This window comes from Pholcus phalangioides, unplaced genomic scaffold, assembly GCF_987345545.1.
Source record: "Pholcus phalangioides strain wild (caught in Gottingen) unplaced genomic scaffold, Ppha-v1.0 ptg000022l_1, whole genome shotgun sequence".
Classification (NCBI taxonomy): Eukaryota; Metazoa; Arthropoda; class Arachnida; order Araneae; family Pholcidae; genus Pholcus; species Pholcus phalangioides.
Window position 1 is genome coordinate 34,370,812 of NW_028301615.1, and position 16,140 is coordinate 34,386,951.

General features: G+C 39.1%; 2 protein-coding genes across 4 annotated transcripts in view; both read left to right on the forward strand.

The window, feature by feature from the left end:
• Nucleotides 1-307: 307 nt before the first annotated feature.
• LOC149070234 (lysine-specific histone demethylase 2-like) lies at nt 308-8,995 on the forward strand. The gene has a single exon (XM_089249767.1). The coding sequence runs from the start codon at nt 392-394 to the stop codon at nt 2,786-2,788; it is 2,397 nt and encodes a 798-aa protein (XP_089105893.1). The 5' UTR covers nt 308-391; the 3' UTR covers nt 2,789-8,995.
• Nucleotides 8,996-11,144: 2,149 nt separating this feature from the next.
• The window catches only part of mmm (missing minor mitochondria), a 45,280-nt gene continuing 40,284 nt past the window's right edge, over nt 11,145-16,140 (forward strand). For all 3 annotated transcript variants that reach the window (XM_089249947.1, XM_089249948.1, XM_089249949.1), the window contains exons 1-3: nt 11,145-11,298; nt 14,105-14,286; nt 14,413-14,538. In XM_089249947.1, coding sequence (XP_089106073.1) covers nt 11,253-11,298; nt 14,105-14,286; nt 14,413-14,538 — 354 coding nt within the window. In that variant the 5' untranslated portion in view covers nt 11,145-11,252. The remainder of the gene's footprint in view (nt 11,299-14,104; nt 14,287-14,412; nt 14,539-16,140) is intronic.

A 16,140-nucleotide genomic window follows, 5' to 3' on the forward strand; every position in this document is an offset into this window, starting at 1 on the left:
TGTTTCAGCCTGGTATCTAGTTTTTTTATGAAGAATCCAAATTTTTTTTAAGCCGGGTTTTCCTAGGAGCAGGTTTTTAACCAATCAGCGTTTTCACGCTGCACACAGCGCAAAAGTTTTACTCCTAGGAAAACCCGGCTTTACTGTACTAACACTTCTCACAAACCACAAGCTCCCTAACCAGACCGCACTCTAACCAGATGAATATTGTTAAATAGTGTTACTAGATGGCAATGCAAAACTACTCAGGATCAATTTGTGGAGCTGTTAATCAATTCTCAGTCAAAGCCGTCTCAAAACATTCAAATTTGCCGGCAAAATGTTTGTTTTGTTGTGGAAGCTTGTCAAGATCACCGCTAGTTAGCTAAAGGAATCCAAGTTCTCGATTCCAATGGATGGGTCTAAACTCAAATCTACGAAGGTATCCGGGAGGATAGTCAAACGCTCCACAAAATATCTGGACGAAGATGTGTCGCGGAGTGTCAAAAAAAGATACCGGCCATGCGAGAAGTCTTCATGCGGACTGGCTCAACCAAGATGCTCCGTCAAGGTATCCGATGGCTGCTGCGGCGACGGCTACACGTCAAGATGGTACCACATAACCAGGGGTGAGCATTTCTGTAATGAGTGCTTCGAGTATTATTATCGTGCCAGTAAAGAAGGCAACAAAATATTCGATGCTTGGTGCACTAAATGGAGTCAAGTTAGTCTACAGAATCCATCGATTAAAAGATTCATCGTTGATGAAGTTCTGCCCTTTTGGATTCAATGCACTCGACCTGGTTGTAGGAGGTGGAGGGAAGTGCGCGATAAGGACCTCATCAAGCCCGATTGGATCAAAGAGTTCAAGTGTGAACACTTGAATCGAAAAGAATATAGCAATGACTACTGTGCCATGCCCGAAGAACCTGCTGTTGCCGAAGCTTCAAAACCTGACTTTATATTTTATCTCCAAGAAGAGCCGTTGCTGAAAGATTCGCCTGCAGTTTCGATTTTGAAGCCTCTCGTTGATGAAGAAGATTGTACCATTCTGAAGTATGACATGCAATGTTCGAAGTTGGATGAAGTAGGACTTTATCCTGTCGATACCAATTTTTCATTGTATCCTTGGAATCAGGACTTCCTTGTCTTTGAAAAATTTGCTGGATTTAGTATGTGTGAATTTAACCCCTTGGAAATGTCCGATTATGAAATTTCTTTCATGCCTCAAGAAGAAATCGTTGCACCCGTGTATATTGGGCTCCGTAATCTCATCATCTCCATTTGGTATAAGGACCCAACTGTATGGTTGACGTTAAAACGAGTTTCTCCATACGTTATATGTCGAGGGCTTGTTAGGATATGGCTGATGCGCAAACTGGAGTGCATATTGAACTTTCTGACCAGAGATGCTGTTGTGAACTGTGGTGCTGTTTCGCCACCTTTAAAGAATGTCTCTGCCATTGACGGTGAAGGTGTCATTGTGATAGGGGCGGGCATAGCAGGGCTCGCTGCTGCCAGGCATTTGTGTAACTTCGGGATCAAGGTCACTGTTTTAGAGGCAGGAGGGAGAATCGGTGGCAGAGTGTGGGAAGATAAAGGTTTTGACAAAGGTGCACAATTGATTCATTTCAAGAATAGCAATCCTTTGATTATTTTGACTCGACAAACGAAATGCAAACTGCAACGTTCATCAAGAAGAGCAGTGTTCGTAAATAGGAATGGACTGGTTAAGAAATCTGTCGTTGATGATATGTTGCATCACTTTGGCGGAATGAAGGTCGGAGCTCTTGAAGAGTCTATTACAAAAAATAATGATGAAGATGATAACTGGTATGATGCAATACTTAGGAACCATCGAGAATACCGCAAATTTAAAGATTTCACTGCCGAAGAGGATGGTCTGTTCTCCCCAATGCTCAAGATAGAAGAAGTTGATTTACAGACTTGCCTTAATCAATTGACACTCGTTAATTATGAGATGACTCGTTGCGAGGAATTTGATCTTGATAATGATGTCATTGTGCCAGGTGGGATCATTATGGGACTTGAAAAACTAGCCGTTGATCTTGAAGTTCATTTGAATACTAGAGCCGATTCCATTAGTAAAGCTGAAGATTCTTTAAAAATTTCAACAAACAACGGCTTATATGTTGCATCAAAAGTAATTGTCACGGTACCATTACCGATCCTTCGAAATGGTGAGTTACATTTTGACCCACCTCTTCCAGATTGGAAAGTCAAAGCATTTCATAGTCTTGGAGATTCGATATTTGAAAAAGTCATCTTGCAGTTCAAAGAACGTTTTTGGGATATTGTGTTAACGGGTGATTCTTCACGGTTTGCTTTGTTTTCGCAAGACGAAGATTTGCCATTTGTGCTTTTCGAAGATGTAACCAAAAAAACGAGTAATTGCACAGTTCCGATGTTAATGACATTCATCACTGCTTCGAACTTTGGGTTTGTAAAGGGAAAATCAGAATCTGAAATCATCGAACTTTGTTTGTATTGTCTGAGAGGTTTTTTCAGTAAATTGACCGATAGCAATGTTCCAGAACCGATTAAATGGGCAGTAACAAATTGGTCGAGTGATCCAAATTTCAGGACATCCAGCAGTTTTCTCAAAGTTGGATCACCGCGTACAGTCTATGACGATATGGCAAAAGAAATCGATGGCTGTATATTTTTTGCTGGTGAAGCGACTCACCATAAACGTTCACGTTATCTCGATGGTGCTTATCTCAGCGGCTTCAGGGAAGCTGCAAAAGTTGCTAATTTGATGTTGCCACCTGTGGAGGCGTTAAACTGAGACTTTTATTCATTTATTTATTCTAATGATGTTTACAAGTTCCTTGTTTTTTTTTCGGGCTTGAATTTGGAAACACAGTTTTATATTTCATCGAACAAAGAAGTCAAAAAATATTTATTTTAAATTAATTTATTGTAAATTATGTCTTACAGAAAGGATTGATACAAATGCAGTCATGGGGGGATAGTTTATTCACAGAAACAATATATTACATTAATTAGACAAATTTCCCCCGTTCAAGTCAATGCACTTCTGCCGTTTGGCTGGGAGTTTCCAAATGGCTGTGATGAACCTTTCAGTGGGTATGTTATTGCAACATTTACAGAGAATAGCCTTCAATTCCCTCGTCACATTGCTGTCTGTTACCTCACATGAATTATTGTGAATAATTGACTGACTGCAATATTCCTCGAGCAAAAGTCCTGTTTTGTTTTGTGAAGCCTTGGCGTACACATAACACAAATTTATTAAACATTTTAGCACAAATTACGAAGACACAAATATAAGACAACTAAGAATCAGACAAACTGAACGTGAACATGCTTCTCTGTGTGAGTCAGCGAGTGATACAGCATATATGAAAGATCTTCGTCAGGAGTTGGGGGAGGAGAGTTTAGTTTTAGTTCCAGTGCTTTGTATCTGCTACTGAACTACATGTGCACCTCGTCCATATTCCTCTGCAGAACTTCTAACGAATTGGTACATGTTGGAATGTTCATGTCTGTGTTGTGATCCTAACGTAAACTTGCTTCTGTGTAATGTGCTGCCATCTGTCATCAAATTTTCTAACTATGAGGGAAGTGTACTGATTGGAGATTTTACCGTTGTAGGCATGTTGCTCTCTGTGGTGAGAGGTGTTTTGTATTTGCACACTGACACTGTATGGTAATGGATACACCTCCTGAAATCCCCCCTTTTCCACCAAAAACCATAATGTCCATCGCTGGCCCAATATAATCACCTTCCCTTCTCTTTTGTTGTCTATGCTTGTAATGATGGGGACTGAAAGAATGGCCGCTTTTCTGAATCTGTCACCAGCCGGTAGCACCATTCATGCATTCCACATTGCTCACAACCCCTGGTGTCTATTTTTCTGTGTTTCTCTGTCGTGTGGAGTTCTTGTTTACGATGTGAGAAGGCTTGTGTCAATCATTTCTGTATGACTCAAGTATATTAACTTTTTATTTGGCTCGGCTAATCACAAGCAACTGATAATTTTAATGCATGGAAAGAAAGAAAGTAAACATTTTTTTGAAGCTTGTAAAAAATGCAATTAAATTTTTATCTCCTGCTTCAGGGTTGCAAAACTTCTCGCCTACCAAGGGGTTTCATTGGTCCCATGAACTGCTTTCCGAAAGGAAAGCACTCACATGATAAATACTTAGGCTGACATAATTTAGGCAATTTCCTTCATAATATTATGGAATCCATGTAGGATATCTTCAATTAACACCAAAAATAAATTGTCAAATGCAGGTCAAGTTGTCAACTATCATGGACATAATATTATGTCCAGACACCAGTGGAATAAATTCAAACAAGTTCTCTGCGCTTTGTTTCCTCTGTCTTAACCGTAGCGGAGCTTTATAGTAACCCTATGAACAACTCAAATTGCTTTTTCTTTCCCCTCCCCTTTCTTCCCCCTTCTATACTCCTGTTAATGGGGTTTTTTTCATATAATGTATCTTTCTGCTATATACATGTAAGAGCCATAGAGAACACAGAGTGAGGTTGAAAAGAAGGCTAAAAAAGCTTATTTATTATAATTTTTCCTTTTATACTTTCTTTCTTTCCCCCTTTTCTAAAGTGCGGTTAGGTTAGTACAAGGTTACAGATTTATTGCCGATTCATCAAGTTGAGACATTCAATCCAAATTTGTTGCCAAAATCTTTTACGTGAAGTGATTAATTCATTATAGAAATAGTGTATAGGTTTAATAAGCGTATGAGATGAATGTACTTATGAGACTTATTAATTATGATAGAGTCGTAATTAGGGTGCCCAGATGTCCTGGCTTTTCGCTATTTTTTGTCCTGTCCCAAAAATATAATCCCTAAAGTCCCTAGTATATAATCTAACGTATCTCACCCTTCATGACATACTCCTGTCAGTCATATATATACGCGACATCCGACAATCATGACTCTCATCCCGATGTTTTACTCGTTTTTCTGTCTCTGTGTAGAAGTGGTGTGATACACTATTTTCATAATGCATTGTTAATTCGCAATTTTACTCAGTAATGCTCTCCAAGTGAGAGTTTTGAAAATGTCCAGATTTTTAACAACAATTTCCAGGATTTGTCCCGATTTTATGGGCATCTCATCTGGTCACCCTAATCATAATTATCATAATATAGTTTATAAATTAAGAATATACTCTCAATTCTTGATTTAAAAAATTTAGCTAAGCTTTATTGAGAATAGGAGAGAAAATGGGATATTTAACATTCAAAAAAAGTTGAAGAGGCGGCAAAAATTATGGGAATGTGTGTGTCCCATAAAATATGATCATATAGTCACCCTATATATTCCACTTTCTGGTAGAAATGCCTCACATCTGGCCCACACAATGAAAAGGCTGGGTTTGTCTTACTTAACGCCATTGAAGAACTTGGCAACTCTCATGCGTCAGAGATTCACTAACTCAGGACTTCTCAAACAAAATTTAAAAAAAAAACCCCTAGGTGCTAGCCAAACTTTTTAGGAACAAATGTATATTTTTCCAGAGAAAAACATCTCCCCGAGCAAAGGGCTGATGGCCAAGAGCGACTCTTGGGTGGTATAGCTGTACGGGACGGCATTGTAGGGAAGACACCAAATCTGATGTGTGTGTAAGGGCAAAAAATATATATATACATATCAGGGAAATTTATTTTCATCTTTTGTAGGAGAGGCAGCTCTTGGGCCATGCAGCCACACAGGGTGCTTTTCTAAGAAGAGCGTCAAAGTCAAATCCAAGTTGAAAGGTTGGAAAAAAATAATTGTCAAACCAAACAAAATAAAAATTTGGTCAGGCACCTAAAAAAATATTCCTGTGGAGGTTTCTCTTTGAGGAGTACAAAGAATGGTTCCCGCATGGGTGGAGATTTTTCTCATGCTGTACTTCTCTGTTATAACCATACCACATATTTTTGACACCAAATCGGCATATTTTGGGTTCTTTCTTTACTCCCTTTTGTGCAATACTAGGGGCTTGCATGTAACTACTACTTTCTAGGCCCATCTTAAGAACATCATGGACACCTAATTATGAGCAGTATGGGCAAGTAATTTTTCTTGCCCCCCACCCCCAGATAAAAATGCTCGACAACCAATTTACATACTTTCTTACTTTTAACCAGATGCAGGCCGTCATTTGAGGGGTCGGGGGGGCGTTGTCCCCCCTGGCTTTTGAAAAACATACATGGAGTACATGTCCCCCCCCCCCTGGAAAAAGTTGAAATGACAGCCCTGAGACCAGATGCCATTAAATTTTAACCAATTCTTATTTTTTCATAAGTCCCCCCTCCTGCACTCGAGGGAGGGGGGCACGCGTTGAAATGTCACTACTTCCACTGTGCATTTAAATGTTTGTTCTATGGCAACCTGCAATTTGTCATGCTCTGCCCTATTTTATACCATTCTTAAGTTATGTTGCATGTATATTTTTTGTTTTTGTGTGATGGCTACTGAATGATACAGTGATAAACAAGTTTATGTCACCATGCCCTCTCCCCACATCCTGGGGCAGGGCTTCTAGGCTAGAATGGTTGCCAGGCCCTAAATGCAGTGGAAGTACAAAAAATGGGAAAAAAAGGTGACGAGAATTATCCTGGGCCGTCAGGGCTGGAGTCCTGTCAGCTTCACCCTTGGGGAGGGGCTATGTACATTACTCTTTATTTATGTCTTCTCTTCCGCAAAATTATTATTTCAGTTACATGGGTTATGAGGAAATATTAAAGGCTTTTGCCATCAACTTCTTTAAATACAATTGTTTATCTGCAAGATATCTTACCCCTTACTCTCAAGAAAGACATTGATAAGAAAGAATAAAGAAAAAATCTGCACATATTTACCTCCTTAGACCTGAGGAAGCAGAGGGCCCTTAACAGCGGAAAAATTTGCCTTGAAATGATGTCGTTTCTGTTAGAACAAATTACTGACATAAAGAAAGTCTGAGTATCACTCATAGGCACCAGAACCTGGGGACTGAGGCCATTTGAGCTTCCCCCCCCCCCCAATAAATTTTGAAAGGGGTCCCCCTAGTAATTTCTAAAAAAACAATGTGCACTTTCCTCATCCTACCTGAGCACTTGAGTCCCGTATATACGGGACGACCAGCACCCTTCACCCCCCTTCCCAATGCTTTTTTCATATCGGCTCCTCTGGTATCACTGTATCATTGAAAGGGTACTGTAAGTGGATGTAATTTTTTAACATTCTTGTTTTTATGGGTGTGTGCATGTCAGGCAGGGCTTGACAAATTGCATTTCTGGAGTAAGTGTTGATGAAATTATTGGTGCAGCCGAATCCTGTTATAACGAATGCCAAGAGACCGGAGGAATCATTTTGTTATAAAGGAATTCCAAGTTACCTAGTATTGGTCCTATGCAAACTTAGGGAGATTAGAAAAGTGTTAGTTAAAACAAGATTTTCGCTATAACGGTATTCGTTAATACAGGATTCGACGTATTGTGGCACCTACAATTTTTTGTATGTGATTGCTAAAATTGAGTCTGGAGATGACACAAATTTTTTCTGATTTCCTGACAGTGTATTTTTCAGTATGGGAAGGGAGGTTCCGCAGAGGAATGTGGATAAGGTGCATGTGTGGTGTAGTAGTGGTAGGAAGGGACCATTATGTTCTTGAGAAGTTGAAATGACATTATTTAGGGCAGTTTTTTTTAAGGAAAACCATTTTTGGCTCCTGGAAATTTGGCCGGTGCCTAAACAGTTTTTTTTTCATTTGTCAAGCCCTGGTGTAAATGTCAAAATATATCTACCTAACAATAAGATGACCTATTATGATCAGAAATTTTATTAAAAAATAATAATTACGAGAACGTGACTGAAATAACAAGGACATATCTGGAAATGTCTTTTGGTAGAGAGAGGATGGAACCAAACTGATTAATACAGTGAAGTTATGATAGACCACATGATTATAGTCGCTGTGTGATTAACAATTTGATTATTTTGAATGCTTTACGTGAATTACTTGAGGAATAAAGAGTGACACACTACTGTACAGGAGTAGCTTTTAGCTTCAACTTGAGAGGTGTCCGCTTATGTCAAATCAGGGCTTGACAAATCCCAGCCACCAGGTCCATACTAGGAAGTTGACATTGGCTCTTAATTGGGGAAGGAAAACTCTGGACAAGAGTAAAAATATACCAAGCTATTTTGAACCAATTTTGTCAAGAAAAAAATGCTTGGCATCTATGAAAGTTTCCTGGCACCTAAACTTTCTTCCAGATTTGTCAAGCCCTGCATTGGAAATGTGCTGCAATGTACATTGCAGAGAACAACAGGCCTACAATGGTATACTATTCAATCGTTACACTTCATGCATAGTTAGGAAAATTGATGGCAGGTCGCAGTTGACACATAACAAACATTACACAGAAACAAACTTCACGGAATGTTTACTATATATACCTGCACACATTCCAACATGTACCAATTCATTAGAAGTTCCGCAGAGGAATATGGACGAGGTGCATGTCTGGTTTAGTAGTAATAATGTAAGTTGCAGATTTTGGCATATTCAGCTTTGGGGCGCAACACCTTCCTGCATGAATTGATTCGTTAGAAATTCTGCATAAGAATGTGTTTAAAGTGCAAGAATGTTTAAATAGTAGTAGTCTGATAAATACTGTATGTGATTTGAATCAATCTATTATCCAATGCAGATTCAATTATAATTTTTTTGAAATTGGAAAAGGGAAGAATTTTACGGTTCATGTGGTTATTTCAAAATTCACTCATAAGTTCCATGTTCTGTTCAGAGCCATTTTATTGGGTTGACTACCCGACAAATATAAATTAATTGTACACCCCCCCCCCCCAGTTGTAAAAACATTCTCCATAGGACTCGGAAATTGTAATTAGTGATTATATTAAGGTATTGGATATTCAGTATATATATTTCAATTATGTTCACTGTGTGAACACTGATGTATAATTCTTGTAGAATATCTCAATAATAAAAGGTTATAAGTAACCAGTAAGCTGCATTTATATAATATAACTGAGAATTCTGATATTATCTACAATATGAATTATGCACAGTCAACCCTGTGTTTACACACACATAAAAACCGGATGAAATCCTGGGGAAGCATCATATTTCTGAAGTCTGCAGCCAGCAAGTGGTTAACCGAACCAAGGAATTTTGACTGGATTGTGTTGCAGGCAAAGCTTTTGAGGGCTTTGAGACAGAGATTATAGATGACATTAACGATAAATTGTTCATGGCCCTTTGGCATCACTTTCATTGCACCTCTTTTACACAACGGTAATTTTTTTTCAGTGCCAGCTTAATTCCATTTGACTTCCATTGGTTTTGCATGATTCACAGTAGCTGCTTCCTGTCAGAAATGTTTACGCAGAAGTCTTCAGCTTCTGAGAAACGGATTAATCCATGTTATATTGATTGCTATAGGAAAAATCTGTTCGGTTTACAAACTGACTTCATAAATAAATTAAGTTCATAAACCAAGAGTTGATTGTGTATCATGAAAATTAATCTACGTTTTGAAGAATGTATGTGAATTATGCTGAAAGAATTAGTGATTCCAAAATTATGTAAATTGCAATTTGTAGTTGACATAATTTCAATGGAATGTAAAGCAGTGAGTCCCGGAAGTTATGTCATGGCAATGAAAAGGAAGGAAGGCTGACAGGGTTTTGGCCTGATATGGTACACATAATTTTCTTTCTTTTTTTCACTTTTGACACCTGCGGCTTCTCTGAGCTGTGGCCACATGTACCTCTGGCGTCCTCAGGAACTCTGCCCCCACCTTTTACTAGAAATGGACCCCTATGAAGAATCCTGTCCTCAGGAACCTTTCTAAGATCCTAGCCTGGGGGGAGGGGGCACTGACTGTGTCAATTTAGGACACATATTCCGGTGATCGGGGGGCGTACGCAAGATCTAGGCAACTTATACATGGCCGCAACTTGATTATTGGTCAGCCAGAGCAAGTACGCAATCTGTTGCCTCTCCGCAATGTTGAAGGAGCCGATAAAAGGGTGAATTGCACTCCCTCATCTTGTTTGGCCACCGGGACAATAGACACGCCTTTGTTCTTCATTAGTTACGGCCCTGAGTCTTATTATTTTAAGAGAAGTTTGGGAATCACGTTTGTGATCAGAAGCGTATTTAGGGAGGGGCACAGGGACGGGCCGCCCCCCCCCCCCCCAGTACGATCAAAATTTAATTTTCTAAAATATTTTTGCAGAAAATGTTAAAATATCGAAAGTGAATAGGGCGCGGTATATATATATCCGAGGTCGATAAGATGCTCGCCTAAAGTACCAAAGGATGTTTAGAGGTGTCGCGAGTTCGATACCTGGTTCTTCCTCGTCAGAAAACTTTCCTGACACAGGGGTACAACAAAAACGGTGAAAGACCGCAGGAAAAATTTGCTACCGCAAGAATTCCCCCATCGAGGGGTTAGCGCACCAACCCCTCGACGAGTATAAAAAAAAAGCTGCGGTTCGGAATCGGCAATTAATTGTAGGTCTCGGTCTAATTAGCCCTCGTGTACAGAAAATGACCGTGGTGCGACAAAATGATCGAAAGTGAATACTCTTATATGCTATATCTGTCAATTAATTTGTGTTGATTCAAAGTCATTTTTGAATGTTAGTAACTTCGAATTCTCTGGAAGAAATTCCTTGTACCCCCTCCAAAGGTTGTTAGTGCGTACTCCCCCTGCTTGTGATAAAATGTTCTTATGCGGCTTTACTTGCGCCCAACTGGCAAAATGCGTAGCATCAACTCGTAATCATCCTTTGTTGAAACTTTATTACATAGATCAAATATATTTTTAATAATGATTGCGTGATTATTTAAAGTTGTTCATCGATTTTTGTTTTACCGTCACTTCTTTCAAGTTTCGTGACCGTGATACCCTATTTTTTTTCGCGGACTCCATTGAACCCAATTTATGTATTAAAATATCGCATGCACAGTATATGTGATTATTTATTGAAATCTGTAATTTGTAGAAATCCGTTGACCAAATTGTTGAGATGTCACTGTGCGCGGAAAGGCACAGCCATCACAAAACAGCAACGTATATTCAATGTGAAAAAACGCCATAAAACACCATCTTATGTTTGCAGCTGTCCACGAGCAGGTTGCTATGGAGTTTTCGTCTTTGGATACAAACTAAAAACTGAATAATGACATTCCTGTTGATCTTTTTTTTGAGTTGCTTTGAAGTGTAGCTCGTAACAAGACCTGGATCGTCATCATGGTAATTACCGAAGGAGAGAGAAGCCTCGATGCATCTGCAGTGGGTGAGAATAATTTTTTTTAGTCTTCATATTTATTGATCTTAAATATTTTTATATTCCTTGTGTTTTTTGATCAATGATCCTTCTATACCGTATAGTTGTTTTATGCGCACGAGGGCAAATGAGACCAAGCTTGTCTACTCGTTGGAAAGTCAAATCCGTCCGTGCTGTACTATCGGTTGGTTGATACTTTAAGGCAGTGGTTACCAACCTGTGAGATGTGACGAGCCAATCATGAGAACGCGTGAAATAATCGGCAATGGCGGAAAACAAGTTCCAAACATTCGTTTTGAGTTTTCAAGGGGCTATTTCGAGCTTACGCTAAGCATTCTTATGGGAGTACTTATACTACCAACCAAGCTTGGAGGTATGCATACCTCCCAGCGCCGTCTCAAAAGCAGTATGGGACCCTGGGCAATTCATTTTTCGGAGTTGACTAAAAATGCTGCTTAACAATTCGCATGCTCAATATCGAATATCTTAACCAGATATAATTACCATGAGGGACCCCCCCCCCCCATCTCCGGGCCATGCCGGGATGGGCCCATGTGTTAAGACGGAACTGTGAAGCCTTAACATTTTTAGAATAAGCAAACCTCATACGTCTTTCTAGGAATATGCAAGTGCCTTAATTCTACAAACGAGTATTTCTCGACTTTCTACGAATTTGAAGGCGTGCGCACGCACACTTTTAAGTATTTTTGGTGGTACACAAGCTTCCTACGTATTTTTAGGGTAAGGAAACACGCATCCGTAGGAATACGATTCTTTGACGAGTGTCTGAAGGTAAACAACCATGCTACGCATTTCTAATTCACGCCCACTTCTTACGCATTTCTTAGGAGGTAAGCAAGCCCTTATTCATTTCTGGGAATTAGCAAGCCTCTTACGGTCCGAAGCCGGGTCCAGACCCACTCATTAACTGGTTGTTGAGGTGTAGTATGCAGCTTCGGGTGTAGTTGAGCACAGAGCGAGTGAATTGGACGGCGAACAGAGAGAGAGAGCGCACGTATCTTCGGGTTCGATCGGAGTCTTTACATCAAAGAAATTTGCTCATTTTTGCGTATTCTATATTTGGACCGCATTTTCTCCTTTTGGCGCGATGACCGGAACTAACGAGCGCGCTTCACATTGAACAAACTGCTCTACCACTCACACCTCGCTCCGTTCAACATTTTTCTGTGCTCTGTTATGACCCCTTTATTGCTGTGCGTAGCAGTGTTCCAAAATGCTATGCTTCGCATACACTACGCATCAAGCCTCCTACACATTTCAGGAAATACGCACGCACACCTCTTACACATTTCTTTCATAGGTGTCGATCGAGAGAGGGCACCTCAAGAGAAGAGGGCCCCACAAAAATGAGATCTGTCTAAAATTGTCTGGAGGTTTATCAGGTAGGGCCGCAGAAAAATCACTTGGCGCGGGGACCCATGATGCTGTTAAGACGTCTCTGTCATTACGGCAATGGGCCCACGGGTTTAATACTTTAATAGGTTTTGAGGGAAAAACCTATTCTAACTCAGGTTTTATTTCCTGGCATGAAAAATTACTGTTATGACTGACATAGTCATAAGATTTTATGATAAACTGGTTAGGGTCAAGGTCACAAAATCTGGTGCCACCAGTGCAGGATCGAAGAACTGGGCACCTGAATTCACTTGCGTTTTTTAGATTGTTCGTTCACAACTCCACTGAATGGAGTTGCACATACATGCTTGCCGATTCTTAATGTCCTATGAGATACAAGTTCAATGAATGATGCTGATTTCAAAATTTAGAATGCGTGTATGTATTCGCACTTACGCTCCCGATCGGCCGTGAGTGGGGGGCGGGGGAGGGGGTTGTTTAATTTTGTGAAAAAAGTTTGAGCATCCTCAAAATCAATTCACAAATGAAAATTCCTTGCATTAAGCTAAAGACCCACAGGTCTGAAACATTTCCGACCCCTATGGGGGGACATACAAGGGCTTCGACGCAAATCTACAACTTACTGGCTTACCTAGACTATAGCCTCTTGAATAGGGGTGCCTTGAATAGTTGAATATGGCTTATCAAGGCACCTTAACCTAGTCAGCCTCCTGAAGTCCAAGCTTGTGATGAGTAATTTCTCCAATTTCCAGGCTGTTAGGCTGTCCTACCAGGTGCCGATCATAGGCGGAGATTGCCCCCCCCCCCCAGACTTGGAAGTCTGGGGGGGGCACGATGATGATGATGTCAATTCATATATACATTTATACATTAGATCAGTCGACTCTACCTTTGACGGTGGGGGGCAATGTCCCCCTCCCGTATCTCCGCCCATGGTGCTGATCCATAGTTTTGGTGATGTAGGCAATCATCCCTCACAAGAGCCCAATAATGTGGAAGAAATATCCATTTCCAAGAAAGGTATATTTTTTCACACACTTTGTTGGGAATTTCTTCTGTTGTAACCTTTGTGTTTGTATTTTCACAAAATACAAAATTTTGACAACCCAATGGACCTACACACCTCTCCTGACACAATGCTCTATATCCGTACTAGTTTCCAAGAGATTTACATATACTTACATACTTAGTTTCATAGTGTTCTGGTGGGTAGTTTAAGACTGTAGACAGCTCAGAACAAGCCAACTTTAATTAGAAACACACTGCATTAATGTGATACTCTATAAGTCGTCATTATTTAATGATTCCTGTTTTTCCCTGTTGTTTGAGAATTCCTGTTTTCCTCTTATTTGATAATTTCTGTTTTTCTCTTATTTGAGAATTTCTGTTTTCCCTTCTCAGTAAAATTTAATGTGTGTATGCATTATTGATATTCCAGAGCAATCTGTTGAGCCAAAATATGGACCCATCAATTTGAGCGATGACACAAAAGAGTTACTTCAATGTGAAAGCCTTTCAGAACAGAGTCCTACACTGTTTATTCCTGTGGATGTTTTAACGAAGGATATACAAGATAAACATGAAGCATCAGATTTTTATTCCTATAAGGATTTCATTTCCGTGAGTATGACAATAATTTTTTTTTACCATTATGTTATCATAAGTATTGTATCTAAATTTTATTTTTCACCATTTTTCCCCCCAGATCATTCAAAATGGTTTCTTTCACCCTTGATTTGTTTTTAGACTTGCTCTGATGATATTCTGCTCGTCTTTGATGGTAGCAAAAAATATGGGACAGAATATTATATTTGTTTGTCAGATGAAGCCAAGTTAGGAGTCTTGGATGCTATTGCTGATGCTGAAGAAGCTGTATGTATAAGCATTTTAATATCTTCTGCTCCTTCCATTGCAGTTTTGTATTTCTGAACAAATTATACTGTAGATTTCCTGTATTCCATTTCCACCTCAGTGATCATGAAATTGTGTTGACTTTCGTACATACATAACCAACCATAATTAAGTTTTTCCATGTGACAAAAACCTATGATCGTTCCAACTATGCATTTGTCAAAAGAATGCAGACAAATCGCAGGTGTTCATAAATTTATAAACACCTGCGATGGAATGGGTTGTTACAATACAGTATCAGAGTCAATACAGTTTGAAAAGTTGTTTCAAATTGTATTTATTGAGTAAAAGTTCATTATGATGCTTGTCAGGACCAGACATCTATTTTCTGACATGACTGTTGCATTTAGAAATTTTTACTGGGCATGCCCAATGCTGGCATATGAGTACAGTCAATTCACGATAACTTGAATATCTGTTTAAGTTGAAGTTTTCACTCAGGTCTAGAAATGTTTCCATATTTTAGTGTTGAAATTTTCCCTTTACTTGAAGTTTTCTTCCTGTAAAAGTTTTTGTTAAGGACAGAAATTAAAAAAAAAAATATCATTTTGTAATAGAATTTAGTATTTAGCAATAACATTTTGAATTTAGCAATAGAATTTAGCAATAGAAGTTAGCAGATTCACTTGTTTACTTGCAAAAAGTTAATGACTTTCTCACGAAAAAAGGACAAAACAGGAGAGAGAATCAAAAATCACTGCCTTTTTTGACAGAAAATAATCTAACGTCTCACTTTATTTATGATTTGCTTCATTTATGCAAACATGTTATATGTGTTGTTTCCATACTACAGTATGTATAAATTAGAATAACTTATCTTTTCAAATTTTTTCATTTCCAGTAGTTTGATATGTTTCACTAATAAAATATCTGTAAACAGCGCTATTATTCTAATAGATCCTACACCTTTCTTTTCCCACTCTGAAATCAGAATTTCCGATAAGTCAAACTAACGATAACTTGAAGTTTTTGTCAGCCGTTGCACAGTAGACTTATCCAGATTTGACTGTACTGATTCAGGCATGTATTATTGGCATAGTCTGGCATGTACATTTTTGGAGATTTGTCCAGTCTGATACTTGTCTATCTGATAATCAAATGGTTAGGCCTCCGGTCTTCATCTTTTTAACCTGATAGGACATACATATGGAGTAGTTCACTTCCCATAAGAAAGTGTGTAATTCTTAAACAACAATTATATCTAAACCAGGACTGCAGGGGGTGGGGGGGGCACAGAGTAGATTTGTGTCTGGGATGCTAAATCCCTGGGTTCCTATATCTAATTGACTTATGAAGGGGGAGGGGGTGTCTACTACTACTATTACACTGTACATGCGCCTCATAAATATTCCTCTAAGGAACTTCTAATGAATTAGTACATGCTGGAAGGGACCCATGTATGTGCCATGTACCTGATGTGAAGTTTGTTTCGGAGGAATGCCTGCTATGTCTTTAATGAGGATTGCCATTAGTCCTCTAAATTCAGAAGCAAGCAATTTGGTAATTTATTTTTCCCATGTTTGTATTGTACATAAATGTTAAATGTCTGATTGCTCTATGTGA

What these genes read in the sequence shown, in the direction of transcription:
- LOC149070234 (XM_089249767.1), top strand. Translation starts at nt 392, where the DNA reads ATGGATGGGTCTAAACTCAAATCTACGAAGGTATCCGGGAGGATAGTC.